We start from the raw sequence: 17,962 nt of genomic DNA, 5'->3' as shown, positions 1-17,962 counted from the left end.
ATTTTTAGTTTCTTCTTCTTCTCTTCAATTTATTAATGAGGTTAAACATGTTTATGCACCCTTTCGGACCACAAATTAATTATTTTGAAACTAGGCTCCATTGACCCGCAATCGGGCTTGAGAGGTTATTGGAAGTTTAACAATACTCTTTTGAGTGACGACTCCTTTAATGATTCTGTTAAGCTTCTAGCGAAAGAGATCTTCGAGATTGACATTAATAATGGACATAAGAAAACGTGGGAGTACTTCAAGTATAAAATTAGACAATTGGCTATAAAAAGATCTAAGGAAATAAAGAAAGAAAAATATAATTCAGAACATGTCTTGATGAATAAATTAACTCAATTAATGTCAAAAGGAAACATTAACCCTGAAGAAGAAATTGAGATAAAAGCCATCCAAATTCAAATAGACCAAATATATACAGAAATGGCAAAGGGGGCATTTATTAGATCAAGGGCTAAGTGGCTGGAAGAGGGCGAAAAGAACACCAATTATTTTTTTGCTTTAGAAAAAGGAATGCTAAAAGAAATTCTGTAACTGAACTTTACATTGATGGCACCCTTTCTAAGGATCTTACTCGCATTTCTAAATTTGTCAGCTCGTTTTATGGTAATTTATATCAGTCTAATTTTAACAGAGAAGAAAGTGTAAGTTTTTTTGAAATAATTCAGCACAGTATCCCTATTATTAGTGAAGATTATAAAGCTTCTTGTGACGCTGATCTCTCTTTAAATGAGGTTAAAAATGCTTTGTTTGCTATGAAGAAAGGAAAATCTCCGGGATAGATGGGCTAGGAGCGGAGTTCTATATTCATTTCTGGGAGCTTATTCAACTCCCTTTAATGCACATGTATAGGGAGTGTATTGATCAAGGGAAATGACCACAACAATGAAGCAAGGCATTATTTCCTTGATCCCGAAACCTGGTAAAGACCCTCACCTAATTGATAATTGGCGTCCAATCACATTATTAACTATAGATTATAAAATTCTGGCCTCTGTATATGCAAATAGATTAAAATCTGATTTAAATTCAATAATTGTAGAAACTCAAACGGGTTTCATGAAAAACCGCCACATTAGCAATAACATAAGACTCGTTTTAGACTTGCTTGACTATGCTGACAATATTGATTCTGACGCCTTCGTTTTGTTTCTTGATTTTTACAAAGCGTTCGACACAATCGAACACCCTTTTTTAATACAAGCCATCAAGGCATTTGGTTTTGGAAGCCCCTTCGTCGACACTGTCAGCATGTTCTACAAAGATATAAACAGTTCTGTTATAATTAATCAAAATACTTCTCCACGATTTCAGATTAATAGGGGGTCAGGCAGGGGTGCAACATTTCTCCCTTTTTATTTATCTTAGTAACCGAACTACTAGCTATACACTTAGTAAAGGAAGTACATTTTGGAGGAATAAAGATTTTTGGAAAAGAAATAAAGATCTCACAGCTGGCGGACGACACCACCATTTTTTTGAACAACAAGGAGCAGTTGAGCATTGTCTTTGAACTGGTGGAGAAATTCTCTTCTGCGTCTGGTTTAAGGCTTAATCGATCCAAGTGTGAGCTGTTGCCACTTCATTGTTGTAATGACTCTGCTATTGATAACATTCCAGTTAAACAGAATGTAAAATATTTAGGTATACATGTATGTAAAAATATTATAGTCAGACAGAACTTAAATTTTTCGAATAGGATACAGAAAACCAAATCAATATTCAATTGCTGGCTACAAAGAGACTTGTCCGTTTTAGGTAGAGTATTACTCTCCAAGGCAGAAGGCCTTTCTCGCTTTGTTTACCCTTCCTTGTCTCTTTTTGTAAAGGACTCAATAGCTAATCAAGTCAACAAGACTTTTTAGATTTCATTTGGAAGAACAAGTCTCATAGACTTAAAAAGAATGTTCTCTCTAACCCTAAAGAAAAGGGAGGTCTAGAGATTTTGGATTTTATAGATGTGGTCAACACATTCAAAATTAATTGGTTAAAAAGGTGCATTCAAAATCCTGATTCTATTTTTTTCTTTATTCCAAACTTTATTTTTAATAAACTGGGTGGGCTCTCGTTTCTTCTAAAGTGTAATTTTCTACCAAATAAATTACCTATCAAATTGTCCAACTTCCACCAACAGTCCCTCTTGGCCTGGAAATTATCCTTCAATCACAACTTCTCACCACACAAATCTCTCCTTTGGAGCAACAGCGACATTCTTATTAGGAATAAATCAGTATTCTTCCCTAAGTGGTTCGATAGAGGAATTAATCACGTACTCTGCTTATTTGATGATTCTGGCACCATGCTCTCTTATGAACAGTTTATGGTTGTTCATGATTTCCCAATACCTTTTAAAGAGTTTAAATCTATCACTGATGCCATCCCTATCGGAATCAGACAATTAATTAAAAGTCATCTGAGCTATGGAAACAAAGATATCAGACAGCTTTCACTTATGTTGGATGGTGTAGAACTGTCTGATAAAAAATGTAATAATAAGCATATTCACCGACATTTGCAAAAGAGTAACTCCATTGCTCCAAGGGGATGTTTTATTGGAATTCCCTAATAAGTGAAATAAATTGGAAAAAAACATGGTTGATTCCTCACAAATACTGTATCTCTAATAAAGCTAAAGAGGTCCACTTTAAACTTTTACATAACATTTACCCTACAAATTGGTTTGTTGCTAAGTTTCTAGATATTGACACATGCTGTAGCTTTTGTAAACAGGACACTGAAACCATTCCTCATTTATTTTTTAATTGTCCAGTTACCAAAAGGTTTTGGGAAGATTTGGGTACTCACTTTCTCCAATCTCAAAATATAACTCACTCATTCTCCCTGAAAGATATTATCTGTTACTTTTGTTTCCCACAAGATGGCACCCTGGAGTTTGTATTAAACTTTATAATCTTATATGCTAAGTTCTTTATACACAAGCAGAAATGTAATAAGTCTTCCTTATGTTTTAAACATTATATTTTGGAACTTAATATGCTTCTTAAATCACACAAGCTTGTAAAGAACAAGAAGAATGGAAAACTTTTGTGTCAATACTATGACCTATTCCCCAATTCCTCTTAATATTCTTATTTTTCCACCTTTATGTAGTATATATGTTTTTATTTTATGTTATTTATTTATTTATTTATTATTATTTTTATTTATTTGTATATTGATGGTTTTGCACGTTTGTACCCAATGTTGCCTTCAATAAAAAAAAAAAAAAAAAAAAAAAAAAAAAAGATAAGACGGAAAATTAAGGGATATTGTCTCCAGACCTGCTGTTATATCATTTTGGAATGGTTGTGCTGATAATCTGATATGGAATAAAATCTGGAAACTTCCTCATAAATATTTAGTCACAAACAAAATCAAAGAAATTTCCCTTAAACTAATTCATAAATATTACCCATGTAATCATTATGTTGTGAACAGATTTAATTGTGATATTGATACATCTTGTACATTTTGTGATTTACATTATGAAACATCTTATCATTTATTTTGGAGTTGTCCTCATTCAGTTTGTTTTTGGTCAGATTTCTGCTCCTTTATTAAGGCTCATATCATGCCCAGCTTTCAACTCTGCTTTAAAAATGTGTTATTTGGTTTTTTCCTTTATGACCAATCTTGTCATAAGGAATACTACTTAATTAATCTGCTTCTTCTGTTAGCTAAATTTAGTATTCATAAATGTAAATGTGGAGGAAACAAGCCTTTGTTTTTAATTTTGAGAGCAGAAATTCAACAATACCTAAAAACAATACTGGGTTTGAAAAATAAGAAAGCTGCAAAGTGCGTATCTATATGTAAGCATTTTCACATTTTTGTTTAACTTTTAAGTTTATCACTGCTTTGTTTGTCTTTTTATGTTTGTTTATTTAGTTTATTCATTGTACCCCTGACTGAAATTGTAATTCTTAAAAGTCAATAAAAAAAAAAAATTAAAAAAAAAAATAAGACGGAAAATTCTTATTGTGGTGAAAAAGAACCAGTAGAACATGTAATATATGATGAAGAAGGGAATTCATATTATGTATAAAAATATGTATATAAAGAAAATATATAGATTTGGGGTATTTATTGGGATGAGAGTTTAAAAGAGATCCAATAGGGTACATGATTCTTTAACAATATATAGTACAAGTTTGGATGTAATAATTTATATATAGATTGATAATGTTCTTCTCGTTCTGCTGGACCTTGGGGGGTCTGAATGATTGTTGTTTCAGGAGCTGAAAACACAGCGCCAGCTGACCCTGGTTGGGGCAGTGTCAGTTAGTTGAGTAGAGATGAATGTAGAAAAAAGGAGGAATCAAGTTAACGAAAATAACCTAAATAAACCATGATTGCACAACAGCCCAGTTGGTGGTGATATGCACATATAATGCAAAATATCTGTGTGAAACAGTGTGTAAGCCATCCGCCTTAAAAGAACGGAGTGGTGGTAGTGGCTAAAGCACATAACTGGTAATCAGAAGGTCGCTGGTTCGATCACCATGGCCACCACCATTGTGTCATTGAGCAAGGCACTTAACTCCAGGTTACTCCGGGGGGATTGTCCCTGAAATAAGTGCACTGTAAGTCGCTTTGGATAAAAGCGTCTGCCAAATGCATAAATGTAAATGTAAAATAATACTTGGCTGCACACCACCCTTTATATGAGAAATACACTTGCACCCGAAAGTTTAAAATAATGAACATGGAATAATTGAAAGAAAATGATTCTTCAAACTGAGATTTTTTGAAGAACAATTCAAAAAATCCTTACAATACAGTGAATGGTGGATAACACATTAAACCATAATGACAACAGAGTGTCATAATTCTAGTATAAATCTAGGCACTGCTTCTGTGTATGCAGTTGAAAAAAACTGCCTATGAAAAAACATACAAAATGTCTAATTTGATCAAAATGCCTAAATTATATTAAAAAAAAAACTAAAGTCAAAAGAATTTTAGTAATGTATGTAATTATCTAAAATAATTCTCTTTAAATAACTTTCATTACATTATTTTGTAAAATAATATAAATATATATATATATATATATATATATGTATATAAATATTTATTTCTCAAAAAGCACATAATTTGATACTGTACATTTTATGACTCTAATGAATCATAGTAGTAGTGCACCACAGCAACCCACATTGTTCAGTCTTGAAGATTAGCATCTTGGGATTTTGTTACAGGACCCATATTTTGCATTGGATATCAAGTGACTACCTAACATGGTGTCATACTGTTGTTTCATATTGTTTTTTGGTTTGTTGTTTTTTTCCCTGAACTAAGGGCTTCCTCTAGTTTTTGTATGTGAGCCTGTTTTACAAAATGAATGAGGAAGAAATTAATTACATATATGAATACACATCACAATGCTAGCTGTACTTTTGTCCTTAGTTTTTTTTTTGTAGTAATAAAAAGTGAAAACAAACGTCATTTGTAACTGAAGATAATGCATATTCACGTCTTGCCAGAAACATCATGCCATTCTAATAGGGACTGATAGACATGTATACACTGCTGACTGGTGGTTAGTAAGTGAAGGTGTATTCAGTTCCAGGAGAGAGAGATGAAACCGTGTGTGTCACCACGGTAGTTTGATTTCTGCTGAAATCATACAGTGACATCAAGCATGTGACATCAAATTAACATAGGGCAGAAGTAATACAAAAGCAATCAAATTAGATTTAAATACTTAATCCAAGAGATTATGTTACTGACAACAAATGTAGTAATGTAATTTTTAATCAGTACCAGATTACAATGCAGAAGTAATGTACCCAGTACTGTATATAACAAATATTATTATTATTAATTCAGATAATTCAAATACATTGCATCATAAACATATAAATATTATCGAAGCTGACAAGTAAATAATTTAGACAGAGTATTTTCACATTTAAGCCACTTTTTGTTTTGTTTTATTTACATAATCATTAAACATAACACTATTTATGGGTTCGCCAGCACATATAGTCCTGGAGTGAGCTAAGGTACTGTCCAAAGTGGAGGGGTAGGGGTGAAGGAAACAGCTGCTTATATATACTTGGGATATGATTGGTAGGACTAGATGAACAAGCTCCTCCCAAACTTACGTTTAGGACTTCATTTATTGCCAATTGAGGCATTAAAGTGACTCACCACTGCAGGAATCATAAATAAAAACAGTGTCTGCTGAAGTCTCCCCATTAATGTGTTGGTCTAACAAAATCTTTTCTTAACTATGTGCAAAAAAAATAAAAAAATGCAATTTTCTGAATCAAAGCAATTTTGGGGGAGAGTTAAAATGTCTGTGCAAACTTTCAAATATTTAATTTAAAACATACAGTGGTCTTGTTTAAAAAAATAAAATAAAAGCACGGAAAAATTTATAAAGTGTAGTATTATGTGGTATTGAATTGATCTGCAGGTAGACAAAGAAACAAAGAAGATATGTAGTTGACAAGTGAATTTGCTGTCTCACAAATTTTTATTTGTATTCTTTGGTAAAGACATTTGTATACATTTGCATAGACACCGAAACGTACAACGTATTAACAGCATCTAAAACTAATTTTACTTGTTCACAACTTTAGAGACATACACATGTTGTTTAGGTAACCTTTAGAATCCACGAATATTGCCTTAATTGAATTCATAGGTTGACTATAGAACTTTGAGCTTTTATTTTTAAATACAATGCAGGTGACAAGATCACAAGACCCTCAGATCACACTGCAAAAGAAAGAATAAAAACAATAAACCAAGAACTTCCAACACAGAGCTTGAGAGATGGCGAAATCGTACTATTTTATACATTTGACAAACCAATCACATATGCTTCCCTCAGTGTTTCCTGTTTTCCATGTTAGACAAAATGTGTAAACCTCAACTTAACAATAAAGGGTTACACCTTACCCAGACATTCAGTATCCACCATTGTAATTCATAAAGCTCTGTTTTGTATCATGGAAGAAAGAGAAACATCTGGGTTTCAAGTACTCCTTTCTATTTCAATGGAGAAAGACCGAAATCTCCAAATGGTTGGTCAAGATTCTGATCAAATCTCATGAAAAGTTGTTTGTATTCGTACGAGTTCACTAAATTGTATAAAATTAGTTGTTTTTTATGAATTTAACTTAATTCATGTATGAATTTAACTTGATTGAACATGCTTAAAAATGGTATACCCTCTAACTTTAGCCCAAACACTTTATCTAAGCCTAAACATAGAGTAGAGTCCCTAGGAATGAATTGAAGTGACAGTATGTTGTGTACAATGGAAGAAAGTAATTATCATGTTTTCGAAGGAGACAAGGGAAAGTCACCTGATTGGCTGATGTAAAAGTCGAACAAATTAGTCCTACCCAATTTGTATGATTACATAAAAATTTGCCAAATCATACAAATTCATTCGACTTCTCCATGAGAGCATGTTGATTTACATTTACATTTATGCATTTGGCAGACACTTTTATCCAAAGCGACTTACAGTGCTCTTATTACAGGGACAATCCCCCCAGAGCAACCTGGAGTTAAGTGTCTTGCTCAAGGACACAATGGTGGTGGCCGTGGGGATCAAACCAGCGACCTTCTGATTTACAGTTATGTGATATTACAGTTATGTGCTTTAGCCCACTACCACCACACCTGATTTCAAATCTGCAGTAAAATCAGACCTTAGCCCAGATCATGCCAAAAAATGCTCTCTCCTTTTTTGGGCTAGATGAGCAAAAGATTGATCTCACAGTGACTGGAAAGAGTTGAGTTTTCTTCAGCTAAAATCGGTCTGTGCTTACAGAAATTTAAAACACTGCCCCAGTGGCCAAAAGCGGTTATTGTTGTTGGGCATATGGGCGCATGTGAGCTATATTTTCTGGGCGAAAAGTCCACGGAGGTGTGCCAGAAACGAGTTGTGGACAACATTGAGGCGTAAAAAATTTACTACTATGAAGAGGATTGCAAAAATTGTATTCAGTTCACCCATCACTGCTTTTGCGGATATGATTACTTCCTGGTTTCAACAGGCGATGATGACCCGGGATCCAATTTCTCCAATTAATTTGAATACATATGCTCCATCCAGGGATAAATAGTCTGCCCCTAACCATAACAGTAAAGTATAAAAATGTAACCCAGACCCTAAACATAACCCTGATAGGATTGTTTTATAGCACGGAAAAAGGCATAATTAATATAATTTATTGTGCTTGATATCAATGATGTGCTTGTTAGTTTAAAAAAAAAAGTATTTGATACTTTTTTAGTATTTGATAATGTAGTTAATGTGTGTGTTTTATGATCTTTTTTTTTTTGTTATTGTATTAATATACAATGTTTTGTTATTTAGGGTGACTTTTTAACATTCTGCCATGGGTCTACAGATGAAAAATAGCCATTTGGCTAATTCTGGCAAATTTACAGTCATGTTCATTAATGTGCATTGCCCCTGTAAATCAATACAAATAAAATAAAATAAAAAATTACTGTAGATGATTTGATTTGCTCAACAGTGTTACTTGGCCTGGAAAGCTTGAGAATCACTGATTTAAACAATCATATTCTCATAAATATCCTCTATGGAAGTCCTAAACTAAGGACTGACTTAAACTCATATCAGCAGTGTTTACAGGCATTATTGGGATCTCATATTGATGGTTCTCCAAGTTATTTGTCTCTATTTCTTTACATTCTGATTGAAGACTTGAATTGTTACTTCCTTGTGTGTTGTGACTGCATGCATTCACATAGATCACCGTTGGCTGGTCATTACTTACTTTCCTCGGTTCTTCTGAAAAACTTCTGTAAAAAAAACAATACCAATTAAATAGCCCTCCAAAAATTGCAAGCTTCTTCTCTAAGCTACTATAAACCTTGTCATAAATGGCAATATTCTCTTTTATTACATAACCTGTCCCAAAACATTTATTTTCAGCAGAAAAAACTAAATACACCACCACCACCACCATAAAAAACAAAAAAAACTAAAATAACAACAGTACATTTCAATTAGACACTTATTTCTGTTGGACACTGGCAGTATTTTTAGAAAAAAAAGTCATACTAAACTAACCTTCTGAGGCCAAGTTTCATGAAATGGCAGAAAAAACCAAGACAAACAGACAGAAAGATTATAAACAGAGCACCCAACACGGATATTGCAATGACACCTGAGGAAAAAAGACAAGAAAAGGCTGATTTGCCGAGATTAGCTTTATAGAAAATCAACAGTGTACTTGAAGTTATTGTAATATCCATCCCTATATTATTCTTCTTGTCCAAGAGGCCTAACATTAAAACATCACTAGAATTGCTTGTATGTCAATTCTTTGATATGGGATATTTTACTTTAAATTGTGTGTGAAAAATACTTACAGTAAAGCCCAAATACACTTGATAGAGCTGGAAAAAAAAGTATATGCGCATAAATTGTTTGAATTTTATTCCTGAAATCTTAAATATTTTGGTTATTATGTGCTTTAGGAAAATACTTTATCATTGAAACTATTACAATAAACATTTTAAATTATTCTAGATTGTTATTGGAAATAATATATGTTTATAAAAAGAAAGAAATGCCATAACTCTAAATATATAATTTAGATAAAAAAAGTTTTTTTTTATCAATGTGAAGTGGCATTTGCAGCCCATTTTACTTCCAAATTTAACTTATTTCAGAGTGAAACAATAAGAAAATATTTAGGATGAAATGTATTTTTATACATTGGGAATTGATTTGATTGTTGGTAGAATGTGTAGACTCCTTTGTGTCGTTTTGAAATAAAACAAATATGTATAAAGTATTTTTTAAAGTTGTGACACATTTTTGAAGACTTACTTGTGGCTGAGAAATGGTATCCACTGCTTCTCACGTCTTCAAACACAGTGTAGAGAGTGAAGGTGTATGTCATTTCAGGGAAGAGTGATGAAACTGTATATATCAATAAAGGCCGTTGCTCATAATATCCACTGATGAAAGTCTCAATGTCTCCATATCGTAGAATATAATCATATTTTGGGTCATTATTTACATGGAACCAAAACAGAGCTATGCTTGTATCATCTCGATGTGATACAATTACTCTATCAACATTCAATGGAGCTGCAAAAAAAATAAAAAAAACATTGATGAAGAAATTACCACATGAAGCACATAGGTTTAAAGCTAAAAGAATTTAAAACATACAAAGAAAAGAACCTCACTGGTAACCGCAGAGAAACTGTATCCACTGCTCCTTACGTCTTCAAACACACTGTAGAGAGTGAAAGTGTATTTAGTTCCAGGAGAGAGAGATGAAACTGTGTGCCTAACAAGACCCTGATATGGATCAGAGATGTTGTTTTCTCTTCCATAACTGTCTCTCAGGATATAGAGATTACTGGATTTAGAAAACCATTGCAATGTTAACTCGGTCTCTGATCGTTCCACAACATCAACATTATGTACTTCTGTCAAATTCTGAAAAGAAAAGAAAAGAAAAGAGCGATAATTAGAGCAAGAACAATACGAGAATCATCTCCCCTTCTTGACTGAAAATAGATTCTGAAAATGAGACCAGGGGCTGGGTTCATGAAAATCTAGACAAAAATGTAAGAAAGTTCTTATAATTGAATAGAATATTCATAAGAATTCTTTTCAATAATACAAAATATACTTAACTTTATTTAAATTAGAAATTAAGAAGAAAATACTACTGAAGAAGGATTTTATTCCTAAAACTGTTTTGTGAAAACAGCCTCAGATTATAAATGCAAAGGTTAGCATGTCATGCTAATTGAGCAATTGATGTCTCAAATTGTATTGGCATTCATTTAGAAGTTACACTATTCATAAAGCATTACAGTAACTCACCCATATAGGAACCACAAATGCAAAAAGTATAAGCAGAACTCTCCACATGATCAGATCTAATGTGTTAACTACCTTCTGCTTTTATGAAGTACTGAGCAGAGGTCTGCATACACCTTCCACTTATATTACACCTGCTAAGTTTAACACACACAAACACACACACACAAACACACGCACGCACACATACGCACACACACACACACGCACGCACACTCACACACATGCAAGCACACCCTCACACACACACACACACACACACATGCACGCACACACACACACACACACACACACATGCACGCACACACACACTCACACACACACACACACACATGCACGCACACACACACACACATGAATAATTGCCTGGGAATTTCCTCTTACTATTTAATTTGACCAGCGGCAAGATATGTCAATAAAATGTAGCACTGATTTACAGTTTTACCATATTTTCAGGTTGTTTTGTAATACTTAAATGTACACACCCCAGGAAATAGTGAAATATTAACAGTCACAAGATTATACACCAAATCTTTTTTTTTTTTTTTAAATGAAGCAGAGCTATAATTTATGCATGCAGAAAACTGTTAAATGCAAGTAGTATCCATTGTATTAGAGTATAAGCAAATATATCAGAGATAAGAGATATCACATTATCAGGATTGTTTTGTAAATAGCGTATCCGCATTTATCGCATAAGATGGGACAAAATGAGACAAACTAGAAAGATTATTCTCATAAATGCTTGCTTATTGTACTCTATTTAACTGTGGTCAAACTACTAGATTGAAAATCAATCAGTTCATCACCATCACTACATTTGGGTAGATAAACTTAAAGTATGTAAAACTAAATAGATAAAAAAATAAATTAATAAAAATCCACAATTTAGTCTTTTTTTGTTAACAATTACAAATTTTACAAGTTTTCAGAACTAAAGCCATTTTTGCGGGGGTCACAAGTTACAATGTCTCTGGCAAATTTTGGATTGTTTCAATTTAAACCAATTAATTACTTCATAATTTTAATCTTAGTCTTATTTTTTTTAAAGTGTTGAATAATTTAATATCATATAATGTTGAAATTAATAGCTCAGAGTATTCCGTTGACACAGAAATGCATAAGAAGTATTCTGGGTTTCCCCTTCATATTTCAGTTATTGTATGAACAGTCTAGTTTCCTAGTTGGATTACCCTGACTGAGGTCAGATTATCATTACCAAGAGTTAACATGAACACTATTTCTTTTCATTTATTTAATCATTACAATTACATATTTATATAGACTTTATATGAACAGGATTAAATCCCAAGGATGTAATAAATAATATTAATAGCTACAGACAACTATATTACTGCAGCGCCTATACCTATGTCATGTATAAATGCCACACTTGAGAAAAAAACAGCATAATAGGATCTCTATTGAAGGCTATCGGCAGGTACCCTTGAAGGAAGTAAATTGCTTTCAGAACATCGCAGGGCTTCGTGATGTTTGCATTTCCAACAAAAATGGGCAAGGTCAAATTCCAGTACCTGAAACAGGCCCACAATAAAATCTGTGTAGCTACATTTAGCATAAACCTACAAATGTTTGACCAGGCAAGACATGAGACTTGTTACCTTGTTTGCCAGCTGACGAGGGAAATTTGTTTTAACAAGATATTCCACAGCTTTTATTAAACATATTCAATATTTTTAATGCAATCTCATATCAAACTCATAATAATTTGAGTTAACCCTTTAACAAAATTGTAAGATATGATATTGTTGTGTTGCACAAAACATAGAATTTTATGTACCTAATTGAATTTAATGTAAAAATATTCAAATACAATATAAAGTTTCGGGAGAGAGATGGAACTTAATTTCATACCATAATGAAACAGCAGAATTGTATTCTTTTTTTTAATAAATCTAAGCACATTGTTGTTATACAAGTACAGTTTTGGACCCATTTACAAAAGCAGTTGAACAAAGATACAAAAAACATATTTGACATTGCAGAAAAATCTCTATCGTTGAAAAATTATTCTAAGAAACCAAAGAGGAATTTTTAGTACTGTGTGTTTCACATTGTTTCATTGTTGCTGTATTTTTATGCTTAATGAACACATTGTTCAGTGTCAAAAATTAGCATAGTTTTAAATGATGTGATACGAACAGAGATTAATAAAAACATGTAATGTAAAGTAAATTATTATAAGAATATATAACAGAAATATTTCAATGAACATGCAAAATTCATTATATTTTGAAAAGTTAACTCTACTTAAAATATTAGGGAGTAGGCCCCTACTTAATAAATAAATAAGTACAAAATTATAAGTAATAATCCCTGTTTGCTTTAAACCATAAAAGTATTATATTATTGTTATAAAGAGCATTTTACATAAAAAGGAAATTAATATTTTCTGGTGGGGATGGGAACAACACACTGTCATCTTAAATTAGCTGGTTACATAGAAAAACATGAATAGCACATACAAAAATGAAATGTTTTTTTTTCCACATGATTAGTGAAATTAAAACATTCATTTGTAAATGTAAAACATTCAAGTGAGTCATTAGTGAATGTACTGCAATTACTACCCATTAATCGAAGAAATTACAGTCGAAACATTATGTATATTTTTGCTTAATTGCGGACTCAATAGGGACTAACTGAGAACTAAATGTTAACACGTGTTGTCATATCTGGGACCTCATAAGTATTGTTTTCCTCACATTTTACATCTTTAAACTGTGATTCAAGACATTCCAAATTCAGATTTTCTTGCATCTTGAGAGCAGAAGTGTTTACATAAGCCTGGTCCATTTCCTGGTTATCAGCATTCCCCAGTTTTCTGTGAAAACAATATGAAAACAATGGCCCTCCAATTAAAAAATGCACTTGATGCACTTGAATGCATAGTTTAAACCCATCAACACCATCTTGCTACTTCCACTATACATGTCCATAAATATGTATACATGAAGAAAACAAACGTATATACAAAATACAACTGGTTCCACCCGCAGAACTGACCAGTGAATTATCAGTGAAAACATTTCCTGTTGGCCACCTAAGAAAAAAAAAAAGAATAAACAAAACTTACCTCCTGTGACAAGATATTCTGCACTTCCACACAACTCCAATACACACAGATAGAAGCATTACACAAACAATGGCCAACACAGATTCTGTAATGAAACCTAGGGGAAAAAAAAAAATATATATATACATATTTTTATTAACCCATCGATAGCTGACAGTATTGTAAATAATTTTTAGCATTAATAGTATTGCAATTGCTGTGACATTTGATTATTTTTGATTCTGATGCCAAACCTTAGCACATCACTGGTATTTCTTGTGTAAGTTGCTTGTAGTGCCATAATTGCAATGTGATATTTTATTATTGTCAAGTCACTTTAACGATAATGTCCCTGTCATAGAAATGTATTTCTAATTAAGTCTTTTAATTTTAAGTGTTATTTAATCAGTACAACATGTTGTTGTGTAGCTACTTATACTTTAAAATACATTTACATTACATTTACATTACATTTATGCATTTGGCAGACGCTTTTATCCAAAGTGACTTACAGTGCACTTATTACAGGGACAATCCCCCCGGAGCAACCTGGAGTTAAGTGCCTTGCTCAAGAACACAATGGTGTTGGCTGTGGGGCTCGAACCAGCATCCTTCTGATTACCAGATTACCAGTTATGTGCTTAGACCACTATGCCATCACCACTCCATAATCTCAAAAGTAGTTCCCCAACATGTAACATGGTGTCACCTACAGTAACTGTAACTATCATGGTCCAGGCAGTCAGTGCATTGATGCAGGTGAATAAAACTGTGCTTTTTTAATAAATAATCATTTTAAGATTGTGTGGTTGGACCTCAATTTTGTAAAACAGTGATAATTGATGGAACTCTATTGATTCAGTCTTACCGATGAGGTTGGCTGTACACCTGGTTGAGACTGGGTTACTTCTCATGTCTCCAAAGAGTGATGTAATAGTGATGTCATACTGCTCAATTGATGGCAGATAATCAAGCTGAAGCCTTGATTTATTTATGTATTTCTGAATTTCTCCATTTACCTGCACCTCATATTCAAATTGCATACCATATGAAGAATCCCAAACCACACCCAGAGCCCTGCCCGACCATGAATTCACACAACGAAGACCAGTGACAATGGATGGAGCTGTAAAATAATAATAACAATATATATATGCTGTGTAAGTTTATATATATATATATATATATATATATATATATATATATATATATATATATATATATATATATATATATATATATATATATATATATACATAGTGTGTACTTGTAACGGTTACCCTGTCTTGTCTCACTGTTGCCCTTTGTTTGTGATTTTGTCACTTTTGGTATTCCTTAGTTTTCACTTTTGTCACGCTTGTACCTCCATAGTCTTGTGTTCACTGTTCATTGTTTTCACCTGCTCTTGTTAATTTGCCTTTGGTTTCTGTTAATCACCTTGTTATCTTGTTTGAGTTCTGTTCTTTCATTGGCCCCTTTTCCCATGTTTGTGTATTTATACCCTGTGTCTTTGTTCAGTCTTCGTTGATCGTTGTTTTGATGTTGTCCTGGCGTGTGCGTCTCTCCCTAGTGCCATGTTCGTGTCTACCTTGGTCAGCTTACTCAGTTTATGTTTCTTTTCCCCATCGTGGGTTGTTCATTTTGTGTTTTGTTGTTCAATAAAATTCAAAACTGCGTTTGGATCCGAATCTCCTCGTCTGCCTCATTAATCATTCATGACAGTACTGTGCAACGTTTTTAGACACTTGTAAAAAATGTGCATTCTTCAAAATAATGCCATAAAACGTTTTCATTTCTCAATTAACGTCATACTAAATCCAATAAACTCAAAGAAGCTAAATCAAAGAATATCCTTTATGCGATTTTGAAATAGAAAAGTGAACACATACTCTATATATTAATTTATGAATATTGATACATATCTCAAGACTTACTGGTCTCAACTCAGAGAGAGTGATGAGACTGTGTGTGTCATCACTCCACCTGGATTTGAAATCTGATGCTGTAGTCCATTACTGACTGTCAGGATAAAGCTGTAGGTACTGTTGTCATTGTACCATTCCAGAGTCAATTCAGACTCTAAGCGTGCCACCACTGAAACATTCTGTACAGATGGCACTATGAGAGAATAAACAACACAAAAATATATGGAAGACAACTGCAAATCAGTAGCATAAAATTATGATGAATTATGCTGGTTACATGGTGTCAAACCACATATTTAACCCTATTTTTAAGATTTATGCATTTCAATTTCATAACAAATTTTCAACCAATTGATTTGTGTAATCTTCAACAAAATTAAATTAATAAAACATAAAATATTTATTGTATTTAAAATATTTTATAAATTTTTAGTTTTATTCATTTATTTTGTTGGTAACACTTTGTTGAAATTGGTTTATGAAACTAAGGCTCTGGGTTACTGACCGATAAGGTTGGAGGTTCAAGCCCCAGAACTGCCACAATACCACTGTTGGGCCCTTGAGCAAGGCCGTTGCCCCTATCTGCTCCAGGGGTGCTGTTTCATGGCTGACCCTGTGCTATGACCCCAGCTTAGTTGGGATATGTGAAAACAACTGCATTTCATTGGTTCTGCACAATGACATTAAAGTTGAATCTTAATTTACAGCATGTATTAATCTGTTATTTATAATGTTATTTAATAAAAAAAAATAGTTCATTGTTATTTCATGTACATTCATAGTTTATTAACTAATGTTAACAAATACAACTTTAGATTTTAAAAATGTATTACTATTTGTTGAAATTAACAAGATTAATAAATGCTTTAACAATGTTAATGTTAACTACTATGGTTAACTAATGGAACCTTATTGTAAAGTGTTACCATTTCGTAAAAGATTACTCAATTCCATTTGATGGAAATTTATCTCAAAAGTCTTTTGAGTATTTTAGACCAAAAACAGTCAAGCAATTGTAATAAAGAAGCCTTTGATTTTACCTGCCATATTTGTTACATTCTAGATGTATAGAAAGAAAGAGTTGTTAGGCATTTATTAAAATGTAAAGATACAACTTTTGATTTTATAAATGAAATTAAATAAGCATTCATCCAGTTGTTGTGAACTAGAAACCAGAAGCATAGGGTGACTCACCCATGCAGGAACCACAAATAAAAACTCTCCCCATGATCGCATCAGCACAAACAGACCTAATGTATAAACAAACCTCTATCTGATGATGTACCTGTGCAGAATACTGCATACACCTCCCTTTTATAAATAATACTTAAGTACTCTCAGATGTGCCCCCACCCCTTCATTGCTGGCTAAAACATGTACAATATTCAACATATTCAAGCTAAATCTACACCCTTGTGCTCAACACCTTAAACCTTGATACATACATGTTACTAATTTATAATGATTCATTCATCCATTTGACTAATTTGTAATAATTTACAACTCAGTCAATGTTCTTTTACACATTCTACCCGTTTCTTCTAATTTGCAAGTAACTGATGTGGCTCTTTCATGATTTCCTCTTTCAAGACAGTAGTACATTGAATTAGCTTGTTTATTTATGACCTTTTTAAAAACCTATATTTGACCTGCAAGGGTGAAGTGATGAAGAAATACAAATACTCAATACTTCAGCAATCGAAAAAAGACTCTGGGTCTCTATGTTCATTATTAATGATCTAACACTTACGTTTTCCACTGTTCTAACAAAAAAACAATGTTTCTTGAATCCTCAATGCAAAAAACATTAGAATAATGAATTTTATTATGTGATTATGTGACACATTATTTTCAAATAGACTGAAGCATTGAATGCTGATAATGAGGCTGACATCACAAGTAAAATTTGAATTTTAAAATAAAGAAGAAAGAAAAGTTAATTTGTAATAATGATGTGCAGCTTTTCTCATTTTTGAACAATGTTCTAATTAAAACAAACACCAAAACTGGAGTACAGAAAACAGTAAATAAACTAGTATCAGTTTTATAAGAGTATAAATATACTAAATTGAGAGACCATATAATCAAAATAATTTGAATAATTTGCAAATA

The 17,962-nt window shown here is 32.6% G+C and overlaps 1 protein-coding gene and 1 long non-coding RNA gene across 4 annotated transcripts; both read right to left on the bottom strand.

Annotated features, from left to right (window-relative positions):
• Positions 1–6,466: 6,466 nt before the first annotated feature.
• On the bottom strand, positions 6,467–10,977 carry LOC127634556 (receptor-type tyrosine-protein phosphatase eta-like). Its single transcript, XM_052114164.1, has 6 exons — positions 10,853–10,977; positions 10,204–10,459; positions 9,839–10,102; positions 9,376–9,402; positions 9,074–9,170; positions 6,467–8,802 (listed from the first exon to the last, which is right to left on the bottom strand). The coding sequence occupies exons 1-6, from the start codon at positions 10,898–10,900 to the stop codon at positions 8,589–8,591; spliced, it is 906 nt and encodes a 301-aa protein (XP_051970124.1). The 5' UTR covers positions 10,901–10,977; the 3' UTR covers positions 6,467–8,588.
• Positions 10,978–12,787: 1,810 nt separating this feature from the next.
• On the bottom strand, positions 12,788–17,128 carry LOC127634577 (uncharacterized). Of its 3 annotated transcripts, XR_007969356.1 has the most exons (6): positions 17,045–17,128; positions 16,891–16,909; positions 16,356–16,520; positions 15,206–16,043; positions 13,947–15,051; positions 12,788–13,694 (listed from the first exon to the last, which is right to left on the bottom strand). It is a non-coding gene; the product is annotated as an uncharacterized LOC127634577 (long non-coding RNA). The 3 variants fall into 3 exon arrangements; XR_007969354.1 differs by lacking the exons at positions 16,891–16,909; positions 17,045–17,128 and having other exon boundaries at positions 16,356–16,650; XR_007969355.1 differs by lacking the exons at positions 16,891–16,909; positions 17,045–17,128 and having other exon boundaries at positions 15,860–16,043; positions 16,356–16,650.
• Positions 17,129–17,962: the final 834 nt, after the last annotated feature.

The sequence above is a fragment of the Xyrauchen texanus genome, chromosome 41, assembly GCF_025860055.1.
Source record: "Xyrauchen texanus isolate HMW12.3.18 chromosome 41, RBS_HiC_50CHRs, whole genome shotgun sequence".
Classification (NCBI taxonomy): domain Eukaryota; kingdom Metazoa; phylum Chordata; class Actinopteri; order Cypriniformes; family Catostomidae; genus Xyrauchen; species Xyrauchen texanus.
Note: the sequence above shows the minus strand (reverse complement) of the source record. Positions and strands in the feature narration are given on the sequence as shown.